The sequence below is a fragment of the Drosophila gunungcola genome (genome assembly GCF_025200985.1).
Source record: "Drosophila gunungcola strain Sukarami chromosome 3L unlocalized genomic scaffold, Dgunungcola_SK_2 000002F, whole genome shotgun sequence".
NCBI lineage: Eukaryota > Metazoa > Arthropoda > Insecta > Diptera > Drosophilidae > Drosophila > Drosophila gunungcola.
Genome location: NW_026453178.1, coordinates 11642 through 33528, shown reverse-complemented (window position 1 = coordinate 33528; position 21887 = coordinate 11642). Strand labels below are relative to the sequence as shown.

At 40.9% G+C, this 21887-nt stretch overlaps 2 protein-coding genes across 2 annotated transcripts; both read left to right on the top strand.

Annotated features, from left to right (window-relative positions):
* Positions 1–2675: 2675 nt before the first annotated feature.
* LOC128257391 (uncharacterized) lies at positions 2676–3399 on the top strand. The gene is made up of 3 exons (XM_052988389.1): positions 2676–2873; positions 2931–3068; positions 3137–3399. Exons 1-3 carry the CDS (start codon positions 2779–2781, stop codon positions 3360–3362), a joined length of 459 nt encoding a protein of 152 aa, XP_052844349.1. The 5' UTR covers positions 2676–2778; the 3' UTR covers positions 3363–3399.
* Positions 3400–17940: 14541 nt separating this feature from the next.
* Positions 17941–21592, top strand: LOC128257554 (beta-2 adrenergic receptor-like). Its single transcript, XM_052988615.1, is given in 4 exon segments — positions 17941–18873; positions 19368–19626; positions 20193–20251; positions 20254–21592. Coding segments are annotated over 4 exon segments (966 nt in total). The 5' UTR covers positions 17941–18740; the 3' UTR covers positions 20769–21592.
* The last annotated feature ends 295 nt before the right edge of the window (positions 21593–21887 follow it).

Genomic DNA, 21887 nt, shown 5'->3' with positions numbered 1-21887 from the left:
TTGGTGGCAAGTTGTTAAGTTAAATATTTACCCACCGCCGCCGGGCAGCCAGTTTAGTGCACGGCTCGCTGATCTTTCACATGGAGAATCCGAGAGCGGAGAACTCGTTTGCAGCCCTTTTGTCCATATCGGGTGCTGGATCTGTCGTTGTCATCATAAGAGTGCTACTGTCAACCACACTCGAAAAACACGATTCGGTCTTTATCCATTTAAAGAGACATGACTTAAATACTGTATAAAGGCAGGTCAGGAAAAAACTCATTTATATATTTAAAGTCAATTTGGTTCCCCTTTTTTATAAAATACAATTTTATTTGCAATTCATCTGGCTTAATATTATTAATATAAGACCAAACAAATGTATTTTTCTTTCCTCTTCAAAAATTACTACTTATTTTAAAATATTAAAAACAGCTTCTTGGGATAATTTTAAATTTGACTTATAGAAATCAAAGTGACAACTTAATTTCAAAATAAATCAATTATACTAATTTTAAATTTTATAAACATTCTTATATCAACTCACGTTGAAACTATTTTCTTACATTTTTGTATGTACTATTTTATATTGCTACAAACAAAATTGGTAAATCAAAATTACAATTAATAACAAAACGTAGAACATAAATTTGTAAACTTTAGTTAACTCAGCATGAAATGTTCTAAAAGTTATTCCTTTATAACTTTGGTTATATAAAACTTTTATTCAACATTTTGGCAATTATAATATATATTTTTTCAAGTGCATTGCCATATACTATTAGCCATTGGCAAAGGAATAGCTGCCCACTGTCTAAACGCTGAGCTGAGCACATTGGACATGTCAAAAGGATTTGCGCCTGCGCGGTGAAACATCCAGCATTGGGGCTTTCGGCATCCCATAAACTGGTTGCACATTCTCTGGCCGGCAGAATGGTCATAAATCGAACAATGTGCCACAGCCATTGACAGTTCGCTTAGCTGCACAAAGGTACGGTCTTCTTTTATTATTATTATGTATGTTTCTTGGGTTTCCTCTTCGCCGACTATCACAATTTATTGGGCTATTAGTAGCCACTTGAGTGGGGACTTTAGGGAACACCCACGCGGCGTTCCCAAATCGAATTCGAGTTCGTATTCGAATAAAGCATAAAAGCTGATAACAAAGCCAGGTACCCCGCTCAGACAATTAACTGATAACAATTCATTAGCATTTCGTGTGGGTTCCCATCGTCATCGTCATCGCCGTCATCGTCATTATCGCGACAATTTTCATCAGTTGCAGCATATCGGCATTAGAGTCTTTTCATAGAGTGTTTAGGTAATTTGACAGCCGTTTGATGAGCTACAGCATTCAGCCAAATTGTATCGTCTTTAAAGGCTTCAGGTGGGAGTAAGCGTGGAATTGATTTAGTTTTAGACAATCTAGTTTAGTGGAGTGTATGAAAAAACCCATGCTTTTTGACTACATAAAAGTTAGAAATAATCTTTTTTATAAACGGAAAAGTATACCATTAAAAGGTGAAGTCTATAAAGATTATTTTACTAAAAAGAGTTATGCAATAATAAAAATTATATTAGTTTATATGGCCCTTTAATTACCCATAAAGTAAGTTTTAGCAATTAAATATAGTAAAGATAAAAACTAAACATAAATGAAAGTCAACCACTACAGGATAATCTTTAATAAATGGAAGTGGTGCAGAATAAAAGCAATTAAATGATCAACAAATAAAATTTAAGTAGCTATAAATAAACCTAAGACATGAAATCTTTAAATGTATTGCTTGAAATATGTATATTTAACTCAAAATAAAATTTAGTCGTTTTGATGTTATCGATGTGTCAGCACATTTGTTTGATTCTTGGCCGTAAAATCGTTACTTTTCGCTTGCTCTGTCAGGCATTATCCATGCTTCGCATCTGGGTTTGGTTTGGGTTTTCGATTGGGGTTTGAATTCGAACATGGGGTGGGGTCGCGTGACCAGCAAACGTACGATCGTGCCTCAATTGGGGCAATGTGCAGTGACACTTGGTGGGGCGAAAAGGCGAAGACAAAGGGGAAAATGTGAGGAATTCAAACTGTGGCCAAGAGACATGGCCATAAATCCGAAGCGAATGTGTCAAGCGCCAGGCAAATTTTCCAACAAATTCCCTGAAATGTTCTTTTGACACTGTCAGCATTCCCCAACCCCATAATTTATATGCTCACGCTTTTCCGAGGCGATTGTTGACGGAAGCGCACGAGTTGCCATTGCAAATTGCAGCTTGTAGACAAAAGCGAAAATCGCCAAGTTGCCAACTTGCAAACTTGAAATAGTCAAATGATGATCCGGCCGAGCAATCGATCGTAGACTGTTCGACGATCGGCAACCTTGAGGCCTTATTAAGCCGTAGCTTCCAGGTTGTTAAGGATAAGCAGCATAGTGATCATGGTGATGCATTGATCATACTTCGCATTAATGAGGGAATAATTTAATTACTACTTATTAAAAAATAGCTTCTATTGTAAGTTAGTGAAGTCTGAAAAAAAAACCAACTAAATTCCGTAACGAAAATAGTTGTTTAATAATTGTATTTTAAATTTGGAACAATATCTTCTGAGCAACTTATCTTAATTGCAATCTAGTTTTCTATACTGCTTTTCTTAAGCACTCAAAGTTTTCAAATATCTAAAAAACCATTTTAGATTAGAAAGCGCCAAAAACATATATCGACACACACACACATTTTATTTGAAATCAAAATTTTTTTTCCAGACTTCAGAAGGTAGTTAACCGTCAGACGACCAGGCCAATAATGTATCAATTCGCATTCTGGAGGAGCGAGGTGAAGACGCACCAGATCGATCAGGTATCGCCCATTTGGAAGGACTTGAATGCAACATTTGTGACGTAAGAGTGCGGGGATAGCAGTGCCACCCAGATTATTATATCCCTTATTTCATGCAGTTTCCTCAGCTGGAGTTGGCTCATTTATACCTTGTCCGCAGTGGTAATCCTCGTTTGCGCATATTTTGCATACTGTGAACGTTGCCGCCGGACGGAGACAGTGCGACGTCGACGGCTGATTCAGCGAGCCCAGGAACGGTACGAAAACCAATTTTAAAATTCTATTCAGAAAGTATATGTACCATTTTATATTCCTACTCCAAAAGGCCCCCTCAAAAACGGCGACCGAATGCGGCATACAGAGACCACCAGATCTACCGACATATTATCCTTAGCGTCGCCAAATATATGAAGAATCCAGAGGGCATCCGTCCATTCATAGAACACATGGACCACCTGTATCCTCTGCGGCATACGTTGGCTGATGATCAGCAAGTGGCAGAACTTTCACTGAACGTTAACGATGCAGAGCCAAGTACTGGAGAGGATTAATAACTAAAGCCTAAGTCGGCGAATACATGCCAACTGAAGACAAATTTCTATCAAGTTTATTAAACAATCATTTTGGTAGTAAATTTAAAAAGCAAAAAAAAAAAGCTCATAAATTTGTTTTCGTTTATAAATTTGGTAGTAAATTTAAAAAGCAAAAAAAAAAGCCTAATAAATTTGTTTTCGTTTATAAATGCTAAATCTTAACTTCTTAAATCTTAAATGTTTTGTAGTGTGAAAATTTATTTGTTTGACAAAGTCTTGAAACTTTACCGAATGATATCTGTTCAAGAATAAATTGTATGTAAAATTAAAAATAAATTTGAATCACTTCAAAATGTTGCCGCAGAAAACTTGAAGCTGGCAAAATAAATTGCCAACATGCAGATTGGAGCAGTAGATAAATTAATTAATTTAACCAGGCCTATGGCAACGGATGTTGGGGCATGCGCAGTGGCGCATTCTTGTTAGCGGTGCCTAAAAATATGCAGTGCTATTTTTACCTGCCACAAATATAAACAATCCGCCATGTGCGCCGCAAAGCTTTCAGCTGGCGAAAGCTTTCGCTTTTGCTCTCGCTCTCGCTCTTCCTGTTGCTGCTTTCCAGCTCCACTCTCTCTCGCTCTCTCTTGCTCTGTTGGCCGAGTTTTCTCAGTGGCTGAGAAAAGCGATGGAAAAGAGGAATAACAGTTGCACGTTAGACAGTGAGCGCGTCGCACCTACGCACGCATCGAAAAGATTCAGCGGCAGCAGCAGCAGCGCGTTCAGTGGTTGTTGTTGTTGGAAACGGTGGAAACACACTCATAGTCACACGGACAGACACAACACCAACACACCCATCCAAACCAACACACACACACCAACACACTCGGCCAGCAAACACAATTTTCAGCTGGCCCAAAAACGAAAAGTTTGTTCATCCTTAATCTTTTTGTTTGTCCCACCAATCATAAATGGAAAAATTAAAAATTCCAAGTCCAGAGTGCATTCAATTAAGTTGTGGAAATAACGAGCTAGACGATAATTGAAAAATCAAGGCACACACCTGCGCACATGTCTGTGAGAGGGTCCTGTGCGTACATGTGTGTATCTGTGTAGAGGCGCCTGCGTCTGTATGTGTGTTGAAGGCTAAGCAGAATCAGCAGCCACGGAAAAGCCAACAAGTAAAATAAAAATTGCATGTGAACCAAAAATTGAATTACACAAATAAAAAAATACAACAGTGCAAAGTGACAACGTTTAAAAGATATATTTACAAGCCAGAAAATTAAAATATTTCACGGCAGCAAAGCCATAAATTCTACCCCCTCAAAATTATCTTATCTGAAAAAAATCCATTTAATTTAACACCACCAAATGCATGAATTAAAATATTATTTGATTGATTTATTAGTGATCAAAGGCTGCTTAACGTTTCTTTGAGGACGGCCGACTTTGGTTAGATAAACATGTCATAAGCCCACATTCATCTAGATATTTTACAGTTCTTGCCTGTTGCAGCCAAAGAGTTAGCAAACAAAGTGATAAAGACAAAGTGTTCAAGACAAAATGTAATAAATATACTTAATATACAAAAACCAAATAAATTACTTAATAATTAAACGCTAAACTGGAAATCGGATCAATGTCAAGGCCCACTTCTCAACAGGATGTCCCGTCTAAGGTGAGTATCTTGGGTGTGGAGCATCAAGTCGAGCTTTGCTCCAGACGCATCCTACCTCAACACAAAAAAAAATAGCATATATGGGAAGAATCTGGGAGTCTGAGGGAAAGAGCGAAGCAAAACATAAACAACCCCGAAAAGAGCGAAACACTAGAAGTAATGGTTAAAAGGAAAAGTGCTAGGAAACACTGGAATAAATTAGATTCACAGTTTATATATTTAGGAATTTCGGGTGTGTCTCAAAAGACTTATCGAATTTTTAAAAATAAAATTTGTAATGCCTTTAAAGAATAAAATAGGTAGCTATTACAACCTTTTAAAAATCCCTGAAAGTATTCAACGTTCTGAAATGTATTTTATTCACGTGATTATTAAATGTTGATGAAATTAAGTACCAATTGTTTTTGGTTTGTTTTGATGAAATTGATGATGAAATTAAGTACCAATAGTTTTTGGTTTGTTTTAATAAAAATTGAAAACTGAACACATACACTAAAAAATGTTAATTTAGCTATGATAAGATATCTAATAGTTTTCTAAAGATTTTAAATCGAAATATTTTATTCGCGTTTTCTTCTAGATGTTTGTTTCATCATTAAACTCGTATGATAAGTATTTGTTTATAATGTATTTTTTGACAGTATTTTTTCACGTGCACTCTTCTCCGTGCTTCTCCAATCGGAAATGCTGTGCTGTATTTCTCCTCTCCTTTATGTGCCGCCGTTCGGTGCTGATGTAGAGATACGAAAATAGGCAAAGTTGAGCAAAAAACCAACGAATTTCAGTTGAAAAGCTCAATGCAAAGAACGGCAGCATTCGTTGGGGATTAGCCAAAGCCAAAGACTTTGCGCAAATACTGAAAAGCTCGAGCTCAGCGCATCATTTTCCACGCAAATTTCGTTTGCGAAAATTTCAATTTATGTGTAGCATACAGGATTGACAGGATACACATATATGAAGCCTGCATCAGCCAAGATTATGTATCTGTAACTCGGTCACACGTTACACGCCTCGTCGTTTTTTTCTTTCGTTTTTATTGACTTTGTCGTTTTATAGGCAATTTGTCTTTTGGCAGCCGTCGATAACTTTTGCTGCGTCATAAAATTTCGCGCCAAACGAGAGCCCATATCCTTATCCTTATCGGCGAGGACTCAGGCCTGGACTCTTTCGCTGCCAAGTTGTTTATTTTGTCGTAAATTTGCCTTCAAGGACGCGACAACACCGCACAATCCACAACACACCGACACCCCCACCACAAGCCCTTTACCCTCACACACGGCCATTTTATCGATCACACAATGGGAAATTTCACACGTTGTCCCAAAGGGCTGCGAAATAGCTGGGCCAGTACAGTGGTCTGTCGGTGTATTATTTAATTAATTCAGTTAATTGCAGGGTAGTTCATTTGGTATAGAGCCTATGAAACTGGCTTATACACTAAACAGGTTTAAAGTCACCAAGGAGACAGTTCTTTTTAGCTTAAAATATACTTAAGGCTTCTTAAGTATCTATAGAAATAAGGACCAAAAATATTCGTCAGTTGAGACTTATATTTTGGATTTGTTTCTTATTAAGATAAGAATTGAAGGTCCTGTAATTTATTTTTTTGTTACCTGTTACCTTATTAAAAAGTCATGTTAAAATTAAAATTTGTTTCAGAAGATCAAAGAGAGTTCTTGAGTCATTTTTTAAGAGACTTATTAAGCCTTTTTATAATTTAAATTGTTAGAAATGTTTCAAGCCACCTTTAAGTTCTTTTGTCCGAGTAAAAACTGTAACAAAAACGCGTTGTATTGAGTTGCGCTTCGTTGCTCGTCTTTAATTACGTGTGCTGCAATTGGCAGCTTCAAGGTCGTTGCCGTCTTTTGCATAATTAAGGGTCGGGCCGGGTCGGGTAGGGTCGCCCACCGCTCTGTGCCTCTTTTTCTGACCAAAACATGCCACAATCTCTCGCTTTTTTCCGAGTGGCTTTTGTTCATTCTGCATAGTTTCTGAATAATGCAATTGACGCGGGCATGTGGGCGGTGACACACTTGCCATTTTTCACACATGAACAGCCGGCATCCAGAAACCTAAAACAAGACCCCAAGCAAGCAGCAGCAACTAGCGACGTGCAACGTGCAACGAGCAACATGCAACATTCACTGCATGACCGGCACTCAAGTGCAATTTCCATAGCATACTTCAAGGCTGGCCCGTAGTCTAATTTACATGCCAAATGACGCTGCTCTCGCTTTTTGCCATGCTTTTATGAGTTGTGACGTGTGGATTGTCCACCATCCATTCTTTGCCGTTTTGTGTTTCGACACACGTATTCAATTAGCCCGATAAAGGAAGCAAAATGCCGCAACGGCTGCTGCCCACACATTTGCATACGAGAGTGGGGGAAATTCGAGAGTGGCCTACTGGTTGTAAATGTTTGAGGACTGTATCCTTGAACTAAACAAGAGCTCAAACAGGAGCAAACTTTTTTTTTTCCTCTGAGAACTTAAAGAGTTCTTAACAAATTTGCTATATCATTTATTTAAAAATATTCATAGGTATATTACTTGAGTGCTTAAGTCGAAGAATTTTTTATTCATTGCATAATATTGCACTTTATACGACAATGATAATAACTAATAAACATAAACAAAAAAAATAAATACATTTTTAATTAGTCATAACGATTATTTTTACACTTTAGAACACTTAAATTAAAACATTTATGTAGTTGTCTCATTTAACACTGAGTGAGTTTTAAAAAAATCAATTTTCAGTAATTAATTTCTGTTTTTCAAACATTCCATCTAAAGAATTTTACAATCAAACATATTCAGAAATTTATAGCTTTCTTGATTTATGACCACAACGTGTCTGCAAATGTCAAATGGTTTTAATAATGTGGTACCTACTCAGAAAAGAAATTTTGGAAAGTAAGAGTGAGGCGGTTTTTTAGCGGCTTTTAGGTTTGACAACAAATAGCTGGCAAAACATATGAGGCAAACAAAAAGCGTTGCTATATTTAAATATACCAACAACATTTAAACAGCGCACATATATACAGATATTATTGTGTAGTGCTGACTAACAAATACCCTTGGAAGAACTATACAAATTGTTTTGGCTTATTATTAAATATAACATATTGAGTATTGCTTAAAATATTTAAATAATTTTCAAGTGAGATTTTAAATGAAAAGTCTCATATACCCCATAAAACTATCATAATTGGTTTCGCACCCACAAAAACAGCATTTAGCCAAATGAAAAGAAAACATTTTAACCAAAACTGCCAAAGGAAAAACAAAACAAGCGCTGGTCGATGGCCGGCCTAAATGGGCACACCCACTCAGCCTAAATTCTCCACCACTCCCTGTTTTTCCGCTCTCAATTTTCCGCCCTTCCCTATTTTAACCACCCACTGTTTTTCCCAAATTCCCGCGTTTCCTTTCACCTCCTCTCACGCACACACAAATCGCAACTTTCTGTTTGTCCTGGCCATCGTCTAATTAGTTGTGGGCTGTGACCGCCTTGATTTATATATTTATGATGGGCGTGGCCCTGGGCTAGTGCCAACTAATTGCCGCCAGTGAGCGGGGCTATTCCCTCATTTCCCTTCTCAAGTCCTTATTGCGACCCTCGAAGAGTAGCGTTTTCCTCCAACGAACGGATACGGATACAGATACAGATACGATACAAACTGGCTCTCAGATACACACGTTAATAAGTGTGCATTGGCAGCTGCTGCGAGCAAATTGGTTAAATGTCAAACCGTCCTCAGAGCTTCCGTCTCAATCCCGACCAGACTTGGCAGCTCTTTCAGCGTCAGTTTGCACATTGAGCCAATAAATTGCAAATGAAATAAAAGTAACAAGGCGACGGATAAGCCTTGTGTGCACGGAGAAAAAATAATGGAATTTATTTTATAGCTATTAAATTATTTGCAACTTTATATATTTCTATAACGCTAGGAATTTATTTTTTTAAGTTTATTATTTTACTATACTCAATATAAAAAGTTTAGGTGATTACAATCACAAAACATGACATGTCACATTAAATCGGTTATTTAGGTTTTTCAATTAAGCTTTAAAATCTAAAGTTAGTGTGTCCAATTTTAAACGGTATTTTTGATGTTTTCACAAAAGAAACAGGTGCTGTCACAATTAGTTTTATTTTAAATTTTTTATAATCCAAATCAAGAGCTATAATAATCTTTTATAACAATGAGTGAGCCATAATATTTTATTACGAAATTTATTTACAAAATGTCTAAAATAAAATAAATTTGTGACATAAGTTTAAACTCAATTTTATCCAAATTAGAGACAATGGCATTTATTTTTAAGACAAAAATTACAATTAATATTTGTAAGATGACCAAATTGATAAGGAAAGTTAAACGCGACCAAAAAAAAATAGTATTGCATTATTTTAAGTGTCCTGGAAAATTTGCAATTACTATTATTTCTATTAGTTTTTTTATTCCACATAGATTAATTGTTTAATATTTTTTTTCTCCCTGTATGTGCATCAAAACCGCACCGTCATGATCCCGCGTTCCACCCCCTTTGGCCATTGGCTCTATTCATTTCCCTTGTGCTTATCAATCAGACAGCAAATAACAGCAACAAATAAACAAGTTGCTGCATTTGAGACGGCAACAACAACCGCGGAGCGAACAGGAGCCATGGCGGGGATGACAAATTGATGCATTGCCGTATTGATTGCCCGACTGGCTTTGCTATTGCCACTGCCACAATGGACGCCTTGGCTGAATGTCAAGTCGCAGCATTGAAACGAATTTCGTGTTGGGTTTTTTTTTTATTGATCGATTGTTCCAGTGCTTGATTGTGTGTGTGTGTGTGTGTGTGTGTGTGTGTGTGTGTGTGTGTGTGTGTGTGTGTGTTTTTTTTTTTTTTTTTTTTTATTAAGAAAAGCTTAAATATATACAGAATATACAAAGGGCATAAGAGGAAGAGGTTGAAAAGATCCGTTCCCGCGGGACCGCCGCAAAGCTATACTTCGCGGGACGGATGGCGGTCAGGTTGCCGCTCGTCCTTATTGCTAGTTGCGTCGACTCTGCTCTCGACGCCTTAAGTCCTTCAGGATGCCAGCAGCCAGGTTGGCTACCGCATCCCAATTCCTCTGGTTTTCCAGCATGCAATTGATAACGTTATCCACTGTCAGGAAACGCTCGGTTCTTGCTTCAGCTTCGGCTCGGTTCCTCGCGTATAGGGGGCAGATGAAGAATGCGTGCTCCGCGTCTTCAATGCTTGCTGTGCCGCAGTGGTCGCAGCAGGGGTTCGGCTCGTGCTTGAACCTGTACAGGTATTCTTTGTAGCATCCGTGCCCGGAGATCATCTGTGTGAGGTAGAAGTCTACCTGCCCGTGTCTTCTCTGCAGCCAAGGGATTAGACTGGGAATTAGCCTGTGCGTCCACCGTCCTGTGCTCGCACTGTTCCACCTCCTTTGCCAAGCCTCTATCGTGCTGCTGCGCTGGGTCCTACTTCCTGTGCTTCCTGTCCTTCGTTCTGCCGCCAGGAGGTCTATCGGTATTGTACCGGCTATCACTAGCGCGGCTTCCTCTGACACCGTGCAGAAGCTGCTTGTGATGCGCAGTGCGCAGCGTCTGTAGACAGCTTTGCACTGGCGACTATATGTTGCGGTCTTCATGGCTTCGGCCCATATGGGCGCGGCGTACAGGATGGTCGAGGTCACCACTGAGGCTATGATCCTTCTGCTGTGCTGCTTTGGTCCTCGTGTGTTGGCCATCATCCTTGAGATGGATGCCGTCGATCTGGATGCTTTGGCTGCTGCATACGCTAGGTGGGTCTTGAACGATAACCTGTGATCGATCATTACCCCTAGGTACTTAATTGCGTCGCTTGATGCTATTAGAGTTGTACCGACTCGAATTGTTGCCTTCTCAACAATCTTCCTGCTGCTAATGAGCACTGCCTCCGTTTTGTGCTCGGCAAGCGATAGCCCGTTGTCTGCGAGCCAGCTCATAAGGGTGTCTATGGAGAGGCTGCACATTGCCGTGGCCTCTTCGAGGGTTTTCGCTACTGTTACCAGCGCTATGTCGTCCGCAAAGCCCACTACGGTGCATCCTTCGGGTAGTGGCTGCCTTAGGATCCCGTCGTACATGGCGTTCCACAGAATCGGGCCCAGGACTGAGCCTTGAGGTACTCCACCTGTCACCTGGTACTCATGCTCACCGACGTCAGAGGAGTATGTGAGCACTCTGTCCTTGAAGTAATCCGCTACGAGGTCGGTAAGGTAGTCAGAGATTCCCATGAGACGAAGCGCTCGCAGGACAAGGTTCCAGTTGGCAGAGTTAAATGCATTCTTGACATCCAGAGTGCAGACGAGGCAGTACTCTTTTGAGCCGCCTATCCACCTTTCTCCTTCGATTGCCTTAGCAGCCAGTAGGGTGACCGCTCGGATCGCGTCAATGGTGCTTCTTTTCTTCCGGAAACCAAACTGGTGGTCCGAAAAAGCTCCGAGTTCGTCGAGCTCCTTTTCGAGGTGGGTGCATATTATGCGCTCGAATATCTTACCCATCGTATTTAGCATACACAGGGGTCTGTATGAGGAAGCGTCCTCGTTCGTCTTGCCCGGTTTTGGGATGAGCACTAATCTCTGCCGCTTCCATACTGTGGGGAAGGTTCGTTGGATGAGACACTTGTTATACATTTCCGTGAATATAGCCGGGTAAGATGCCACTATTGTGTGCAGCGCAGCATTGGGAATGCCATCGGGACCAGGGGCTTTTCCAACCTTGGTTTTCCTTAGTGCTGCCAGTACTTCAGCTTCGCTAGTGAGTACGGTATCGCCTAATCCGGTAGCTTGCCAGGTATGGGGCGGCTGTGTGGGGAACAAAGTAGCCACTATGTTGCCAAGCTGCAGGTGGTCAGTAGGGGTCGGCTGCCTGTTGAGCTTACCCATGACCATCTTGTATGCTGACCCGAATGGTTCTGCATCCGCAGCTTCGCACAGCTCCTGGAAGCATCTGGCCTTGCTGGCTTTGATCGCGTTTTTCAGCACCTTTCTCTTGGCCCTATAGGTTGCTTCGCACAGCTCATGGTTTACGCGTCCTCTGCTTCTCTGACACCTGCGTCGGGCCGCTAGGCAGTCTCTCCTCGCTCCGTCTATCTCCTCGTTCCACCACGGAACTGGTCTACGCCCATTACCACCTTTCGTGGCTTTTTCCATGGAGGCATCGCACGCCGCCATAACTCTATCGGCTAAGTTATTCGCGCAGGTGTTAGCGTCTCCTGTAACGCAGACGCCTTCCATGTGTGCTAGGAGGGCCACTGTGTTAAGGGTGTGCGCTTTGTAGGACGTTAGGCGACTGCTGGGGGAGGCCAATCTGGGGCTTGTCTGGGTGATGATCAGCGCGTGGTCGCTGTGAGTGTAGATGTCTGACACCCTCCATGCGCAGTTCCGTGCCAGTTCTGGGCTAGCGAAGGTCAAATCGATAATCGATTCCCGACCTGACTTGCTAAAGGTTGGTCTGTTCCCTTCGTTGAGTAGGCAAACATTTAGCGAAGCCAACGCCTCAAGGAGGATGGTTCCCCTCTGTGTCGTACTAGCGCTGCCCCATGTTGTGGACCATGCGTTGAAATCACCTGCGATTAGGATTGGTGATCTGCCGCGTGCGTCGTCAGCTATCTCCTGCATTATTGTTCTGAACTCGCTAATGCGTACGCTCGGGGCAATGTAACAGCTGTATATTGTTAGTTCTCTGAACATCGCTCTGGTATATCCCGCCCTGGATGCCCTTTGCGAAAGGTGTCCAGAAGGCTGCCCGCAGCTCCAAATAGCTGCCCTACCGTCCGCGCTATGCTGCCATACGCCTTCGTGTTTGGCCTTGTAGGGTTCGCTGAGTATTGCCACATCAGCCTGCTGTTCGATTGCCGTCTGGGTTAGTAGGTCCTGCGCCGCTCTGCAATGGTTTAGGTTAATCTGTAAAACCTTAACCATGCTGTATACAATTCAGAGCTTTCCGGTACTCAGGACACATCCTACTGAGGGTCGAGTGTTCGGCATCTCCTCCAGTTATTCCTCGTCTTGTGCAGATGATACATTTCGGCTTGTCCTGGGTACAAGTTCTGTACTTGTGCCCATCCTTGCCACATCTGAAGCAGGATTCCTGCGTGTTTTTGGCTATTGCCTCCGACGCTGGGCATCTGGCAGAGATGTGGCCTATTCCCATGCATTTATAACATCGCCTGGGCTCCATTTTCTGCCTTATGCGGCAGATTACCCACCCTACCCTGATTTTCCCCTTGTCGAGGATCCGCTGTGCATGCTCTTGTCTAAGGTGAACCGTCGCCGTTTGGGTTCCGCCATAGGCCTTTCGCATCCTAGGTGCAGCGCCCGCCGGGATATCGCATTCCTCCTCAGCGTAGACTGCCTGTAGTACGTCCTCGCAGGTGGTCATCTCGTCCAGGTCGCGGATTTCCACTTGCACCGAGTCCTCCAGTATAGCCACTTCGGCTTTGCCGCTGAAGGCGGACTGTGTGTGTGTGTGTGTGTGTGTGTGTGTGTGTGTGTGTGTGTGTGGTGTGTATGTGAAGGGGTGTGTATTTGTACGGGTAGAGCCGGTATCAGGAGCCAATACTATTGTCCTTAGCGCCGAATGCCGCAAGTCTTATTTATTACGCATACGTCACGTTGGCTGGGTAAATGGGGGGGCGAAATGAAAAGGACAGCCCGTGACTGTGACCTTGCCAATTGCAAACATCTGCAAACCCTTGCATTTTGCAAATATTCAAGCATTCGAGTTACCAAGGGGAAATCTGAATTAGTGAGGCATTCGAGCGCTACACAAAAATTCTGAAGGGAATAAAACAATATAAAACTAAGCACGCGCGCGTCGCCAAGTCGCTGTTTGCCCTTGGCCCGAGCCACGCCCCCTCTCTTATTGCCTCTATCACCGCCCTCGCAACGCAAAATTGGCCCAAATAAAGCATTGCGTATACGACATGTGGTACGGCATTTCACAATGCGGTTTATGGCCATAACAGCGGGTAGCACGTGAATTTAAGTTGGCCCAATCACGCATCCCCCGCCGACATTTACTTTGAGGACGGAAATATTCAGGGCATTTCATAGGGAATTGGATTTTTTATGACTTTCCTTGGGCTGCTCATTATTATTATGACAACATGGTATTTCCCACAGTTTGCAAATTTGGTCGACACATTTAGCTAAGGAGCATTATTTTGTTTTTGAGATTTGCAGATGTTTTTTATCCTATTTTTTTTTAAGGTTAATTATTATAATTAAATCTTTCAAAATTTTGGTTTGTTAGAAATTAAAATTATAGAGTTTTGGTTCTATTTATTCATATTTTTAATTTTTTCACTTATTATTGAAGATGTGCTATGCCCTTTTCTACCAATAACATATCGAACATCCCTCAATTTCTCTTCAACCCGAACTGTTGCATTTTGTGGAAAACTTACCAGCTTTCTCCCACTTTAATTGCAATTTGCTTGCAGGCATTTCGGGGTTGACTAAAAAGTTTGTGGCCAAAAGTTTTGCTCGGTGAGCGAAGCAACAGGCTGCAGGACTGCCAGCAAAGTCCTTAAGCCACTGAGTGACAGGGGGCTGCCAAGTCTAGCCCGGCCACGCCCCTCATCCTTCGCGACCCGCCTCTCAAGGACATGCATTTTCAGGCATATGCGACATTTGACTTGTGTAAGCATAAATAATGCAGCCGCCTAGGCAAATACACTGAGCAAAAAAGGTGGCCGGAGTAAACACGTTGAATAAAATAGCTGCTGGGGGGGAAATGAAAACGAGAAATAACAGCCAAGGTGAGGTCATGCTTATGTAAAGACGCAGCCACGTGGATGGCGACGATGACGATGATGACGTGGCGCCCATCCGCAGCAGCCTTGTCAGCCCGCCACCCACCGGTCCACCCACTTTTCGTCCTGGGGCTTCCTGCCGACAACCAACAACTAACGTCATCAAACGGGTATCCTTCTTGGGCCTGCAGCTCGCCTTGGCCTTTGTTGCGGTATTTCGCAATTTGTTTTAAACACGTAGCCATCCGAAAGTCTATTTATAGATCCCAGCGCCCCAAAGAAAAGCTTTTCTCCATCCTGCGACTTTTACACCGAACTACCACTACCATTACCACTACCACTACCACCCACCTGCCTGACATTGGATATAATTTTATGACAGTGTCACAGTCGATGGTTTTCCGCTTCTGTTTGTGTTTCGTTTCGGGCTCAGAGTTTTTTTTTTTTTGAGGCGACACAAACACGCATGGGATACATATTTATGGACCCGAACGCTGAAAAACCTACCAAACAATAAATGAAACAGGCCAGCAGAAAGTCGGGCGCAAACATACAGTGCGTTTCGGCGATGTAGGGCAGTTCCTCACTTGGCATGCTTTCAAACTTTAAGCAAAGCTATATTACGTAATAAAAAGTGTAATAAATAAAAAAGTTTTTGTACTAATTTTAAAGGTCTTGTTTAAGATTTATTTTAGTGCTTATTAGATTTCGTCGTAAATAAAACTTTATTAAAGTATAGTTTGCAATAAAAAGTATAAAGTACGTAATTTTGCAATTACAAATTATAAAACTGACCTAGTTTAATATTTATTGCTTTTACTATTTTCTAAGTTTATATTTATGTACAATTGGTCTAGCATTCATCACAAGCTTTAATGGTCAGTTTTGTGGGTCACTTGTGTTTTCAATTGAAACCGGAGCTACATTTTCCACAGCCCAGTTTCCAGCTTTCACAAACTCGTGTCTCTTAAAGTGGGTCAAAAAACGTAACTTCGGGCAGGATTTCAGTTGCGACTAAAAGCTGGCCACATATTATTTTTAATTATGCCACACAGTTAATGAGCTGCCCTGCGCTCCCAATGGCAATCAAAATCTCATCAGCCTGTTAGCGGTGCCCCTCGAAGAACAATGAACATATTTACATAATTAATCACCGGCCGCGCTTATTGATTGTCCTTCCAAGAAAGTGCACAGAGGGTTCAGTGAACCCAATTCTCCGCTTTCCGGTTTCGGTCTCCGGTTTTTGAGGGGTTCAGGGGCTCATTATGCGAACGGCTCCGGTTAAGTTGGCAGCAATAACACTTATTTCAGGGTAATTGCAGTGGGGATGGACGAAGCGGAATGGATTTGAATTGGTGGCAGGCCAGGAAGTCATTTGCACAAATGACGTTTGTTTGCCTCGGCATCGTCACCAACTGCAGGGGCTTACGCTTACGTAATGATTGACAATCAGAGCAGGTGGAGCAGAGGTGATTTGCTGGGGCTCAGTTGCCCAGTGCAATTCATTGATATTTATCACCTGGCCACCGACTGACTGTTGAACCAGAAGCGTTACCCCGTTATTGTTAATTAAATTACCAAGTTGAGCGAAGGAGAGGAGATGCCGGGACGTAAATGGCAAACTTGTTACCTCACTCAGAGACGACCCCTAATGCCATCCCCCTCCCCTACCCTCCCCTGATTTCATCAGCCCCCTTTGACACATGGAGCACCCCCGCTGATGTCTAATGGCATTTGATAATGGTGTTTGTGTTTATCTTTGTGTCTGCGTGGAAAATGGCACGATGACGTAGTGAATGTCAATGATAGAGGCTGCGATGGAAAATCAGAGGTGTCAGTTGAATATTACATAAAAAAACACAATAAATACATTTTAAAATCATTGATTTTAAAATTGATTGAAGCTACAAAACATAGCCTTACATTAATATAAATTTAACTTTAATTTAATTTAACACTCTATAACAATTTTCCAGGGTTCAAATTAAATAATTAATTTTATAAAAATATTATTTCAAAAAAAATTATAAAATTTTAAAGATATTTACTTTAACAAGCGAGTTTCAACTTTAATGGTGAACGGCTTCTAGAAAACCTTGTCAGCTTTTGCATATAGACTGTTAGTCAAGTATTATTTAAAAAAATCCTATCCGCTACGATTAGGTGTAACCATTTAGTTAATCTTTTAAGGATTTTCCCAAAGTACTTTCTCCTTTTAAATCAACGTAGCCCTGTCGGAAAATAGCCAAGTTGGCAACTCTCATAAGGGGTTCGTTAAATATAGATAGAGTGGGCGTGATCGATGACGGTGGTCCACAGATGGAGACCAAAGCGGAGACCCCTCGAGATTTTTAACAGTTCCAGGCCCTCGAGTGGCGAACCCAGTTTGAGCAGCCGGCCAGTGACAGCTATGGCTCTCAAACTGTGTCAAGTGGCACGGCAAAGTGGGTCATTGCAGGCGGTGGTTTTGGGAGTGGAAAAGGGGGGTGGCGGTGGTTTGGGGTTGTGGCTCTGAAATAGCAGGCAAGTGACGGGCCCCAGGATAAGCACGCTTATGTAAAGCGTTTGTGCAGCTAAAAGGCTTTTTCCGCCTGCCGTATGTGGGGATAATTTATTGATTGGCTCAAGATGGGAGATTCTGTAAACTACATATTATGAGACGCAGATGGCATTTAATTGGTTCACTTTATCCTTGCAGATGCGCACAATTAGCTTAAACTGATGGCAGGATGTGGAGAGCAACAACAACAGCTACAGCAACAGCAGCAACAAGAACAAATCCAGAATTTACAAGCAAAAGGATAATCACAATCACCATGCAGCGAAATTAAATACCAAAGTCGATAACTAACAACCGAACTATTATTGAACTATTTTAAACAACTTAAATGTAGCACAACAGAAGCCTTACAAAACAACAAAACAACATTTGTGCTGTGCTTTAATTATAGTCAACCAAAAATTACAAACAACCACGAAAGAACACCCAAAAACCGCGTAATTATTACAAACTAAATAAATAATAATAATAATCATTATTCTTCCATTTGCGAGTTTGAAATGTGTACATTTTTAATCGATATTTAATCTAGTAGCGAATTATTAATACCAAAAGAGATATATATATATATATAAACACATTACTGTTTAACGTTCATTAAAACTTAGCAAAGAGCGTTGTGAATTTAACAAACCAAAAACTAAACAATTAAACGGTTTACGATCCTCTAACTTAGAACAAATTGTACACAATTAGTAGTTTTAAAACGTAAGATTTAATCCAAAGAAAATTTTTAAACGAGCTTCAAACACACACGAAAAATAACAAGAACACGCCCACACACAACCGAGCAGAAACTTATCCTTAACCTTAACCACGGCGGCAGGATTGTAAGGGTAACAATCAAATGCTTGGCTCAGCGCCAGAAATACGGAGGCCCAAAAAGTAGGCACTAGAAAATTTATACAAATTTGGCGCCAGCGGTGGAAAAAGGACGAAAAAAAAGACAGGAAAGTAGCGCCAAGGACTACGTCGACCTTCGCGTGTGCAAGCGTCGTTGCACATAAAGGACGCCACTAACACTCTCGCCCAGACAAACGCATACACACGCAACCACACCACATAACCTATACACCAAAAACAGCTCACCTAGACACATAGAAATACACACACAAACACACAGGACAATTGCATGGGCGGCCGCCATGACCGGAAGTGAAGTACGGTCACGTCCACGTCCACTGGCCTTTGCATAACAATCAGCCCGCCAAGGAGCCGCCAAGCAGGTGGTGGCGAAAGCAGGGGAAAGCAAGTGAAAGCAGGTGAAACGAGGGAGCAGCAGGAGCCAGAGCCAAAGGAGTAAAAACAACGAGCACAGGAGCGCCACTTTCTACCGCCAGCGGACCGTAAAAATGCAGGAAATGAGCTACCTGCAGGATAATTCCAAGGTGGAGGCCCTCACCAAGGCGGTGCTCATATCCATACTGGGCGTGGCCATCGTCCTGTCCAACCTCCTCATCATTGCCACCTATGCCAACTTCAAGGGTACGTTGTTCAAATAACAAACGATTAATGCTTTCCACAGGAACATCTTGAACGCGGTTAGGTTTGGTCCAAATAACAATAACTTTAAAACAAACATATGTTTAATCTAAATTTTTAATTTAATTTTGACTTTTAAGAAAACTAATATTTAAATTACAAATGCATCCAAAATTAAATTTAAGGAGAGAAAGAAATGAAGTAAAAAAGCATCTTCCCTTATTTAAATGTCATGTGTTTTTGCCGTCTTGTTTTAAAAATGAAAAATTTGGTTCTGCCCTGCCCACAATGTTTATTTACCTCTGATGTTTGTCTTAAAAATGTGTTCTTTTAATCAATTGGATACATTTTAAAAAGCATTAGGTTTGTGAATGTCGTAAATTTAGAGCCGCCCAAAAAGTAATTGAATGTATAATTTACAAAATATCGTTTGCATTTGTTTTTAGTTTGCTTATGATTTTTTCTTCAATGCCTAATGTTTACATTATAAACCACAGGGCCCACAGAGGTGATCAACTACTACCTGTTGTCTCTGGCCATTGCCGATCTGCTCTGCGGACTGCTGGTGGTGCCCTTCTCCGTGTATCCCGCCTTGACCGGAGAATGGATGTACGGCGACATCGTGTGCCGCTTTACGGGCTACCTGGAGGTCACTTTGTGGGCGGTGTCCGTCTACACGTTCATGTGGATATCCGTGGATCGGTATCTGGCGGTGCGCAAGCCACTGCGATACGAAACGGTCCAGACGAAGACGAGGTGAGTGGATTAATAAATTAAATTAAATTAGATTAATAAATTAAAATTAAATCGGAATTTGTTGGTCAGAAAGAACTGTTAGAAATGCTGAAACAATTAGTTGCAATGGAATTCTTTATATATTCAAAATTGTAAGATTGTAATTGTTATCTAAAAGACACAAAATAATTAAATAATAATAATTCTTGGAATACTCAAATACTTTAATTAGTTGTATAGATATATTTTATAAATAAATTTGTAATAATAACTCGATACAAAAGATACAAAATATCAAATACAATTTGGAGAATATGTACTACTTTTCATAAATTAGTTATAATAAAAAGACATAAAAGATACAAATTTGATTTAAAAATATTCTCGAATATTTTATAATTTATGTTCAATGTTAAAAGAGCTTTCAAAAAAATTAAGCGTGCATGCTTTGCAAAGCCTACAATCTTTCATAATATTATTTTAAAAACTAATTTAATATATTATTCACTTTTACATATATATACATATATTAGAAATTTTTCGAAAGCAATTCGGATTAATCTTTTATCTTATGTTTACCCTTGCAGGTGCCAGTGCTGGATGGTGTTCACGTGGATATCGGCGGCCCTGCTCTGCTGCCCCCCAATTCTGGCTACTCGATGCCCATCGAGAACAACATGACGCACATCTGCATGCTGGACTGGGGGAATATGGCGGCATATAGCGCCACTCTGGCGATTTTAGTCTTAGGTCCCAGCCTCATTTCAATCGTACACAACTACGGCTATATCTTTGTAATGATGCGTAAGATTAGGTCCGGCGAGCCGATACACGATAAAGAATATGCAACTGCTCTGGCTGAAAATTTATCGAACCCTAGTCATATGATGTCATTCGCATTAGTCTTTGCATTCTGGGTGTCCTGGCTGCCATGGATTCTGTTGCGTCTGTATGAGGTGGTCACGGGCGATGTTATCCAAAGTACTCTTATCAACTTCGCCGTCGTCTGGATCGGCATATTGAATTCGTTTTGGAAAATTCTAATCATGACCAGTATGTCGCCGCAATTCCGTATCGCTTTGAGAGTATTTTGCTTAACCATTTGTTGTAAGACTAAGGGCCGTTTGCAAGCAGAGCTAATCGGGTTGGACCCAGATGACTAGAGTTAGATTTAGATTTTCATTCTCCTCAAAAATACAAAAGAATAAAAACCGAAAAAACCCCCAACCCTCCACCCCCTCACCCCCTCCGCAACCCCTATATCCCTTTGAGAAGAACTTCGAAGTCCCGCAAGTAATAAATTGGTTGTAATTGCATTGAGCCATTTCCTTAACTCTCTCTCTCTATCTATATTAACACTTACTTGCCTGTTGCCATATAGTTGCATATTTAAGGGCCGTTTGGCGCTACGCGACATGCCAATGAAAGCACCACCCACAAGCCACAGAAAAACTGAGAAACTCTAAAACGCAACCACTCAACCACTCAACCACTCAGCCACTCAGCCACCCAACCATACAGCAACCACACAGAGACACCAAAAACACAGACACGTTGAAAGACATATTCATATTTCTAGACCTAAGCTAAGCTAAGAGTTTTTAGCGTATCCAATTATGATTGATTAATTGATTGATTGATTGAATTGAATTGATTGACGATTATTATTGTGTATTTATGAGCTTACCACGTATATACTTGTACTTGTACTTAACTCTAGCCATATACATATTGTAGCAGCGATTCTAATTCTAATTCGTAGACAAGAGACAATTCACTAGGCAAGCAGAACATTTCCGTTTCCGGTTTACAATTCAAACTTGCTATCACACTAAAAACAATATGAAAATCATATGCTACTCAAGAAGCAAGATATTGCATATATATATAAACCTTTTTCAAAGTCCATATTAAGTAGCATTTAGAATTTACAAAAAAAAAAATCGTGTAGAGTTTATTAAACAATTTGCCAAACTTGACGACGGGCCGGAAATTAAGAATTCAAATTCAGAACATTCAATCTTCGCACGCTTTGCGAATGCGCTTTAAAAAACGGATGTAAAACTCAACCCAGCAAAAATGTTAAATTACGCAAGCGATCAAACCCAAAAAAAAAACATTTCCAGTAGTTCTTAGCGATAAATAAATACAAAAAACTATAAAAATTAAAATGAAAGGATAGGCTAGTGTCAAGTTTCGATCGTTGTTTAAATCGGCAAATGCAGGATGCATTTATTTTCCTTTTGGCCGCCCCTGAACGCTTCGATTTGGTGGGGTTCCTA

Bases quoted from the DNA above. Each gene is read 5' to 3' on its own strand.
- LOC128257391 (XM_052988389.1), top strand. From the start codon at position 2,779: ATGTATCAATTCGCATTCTGGAGGAGCGAGGTGAAGACGCACCAGATC. The intron at 2,874-2,930 runs GTAAGAGTGCGG...TATTTCATGCAG, and splicing joins TTGAATGCAACATTTGTGAC to TTTCCTCAGCTGGAGTTGGC. The intron at 3,069-3,136 runs GTACGAAAACCA...CTACTCCAAAAG, and splicing joins ATTCAGCGAGCCCAGGAACG to GCCCCCTCAAAAACGGCGAC.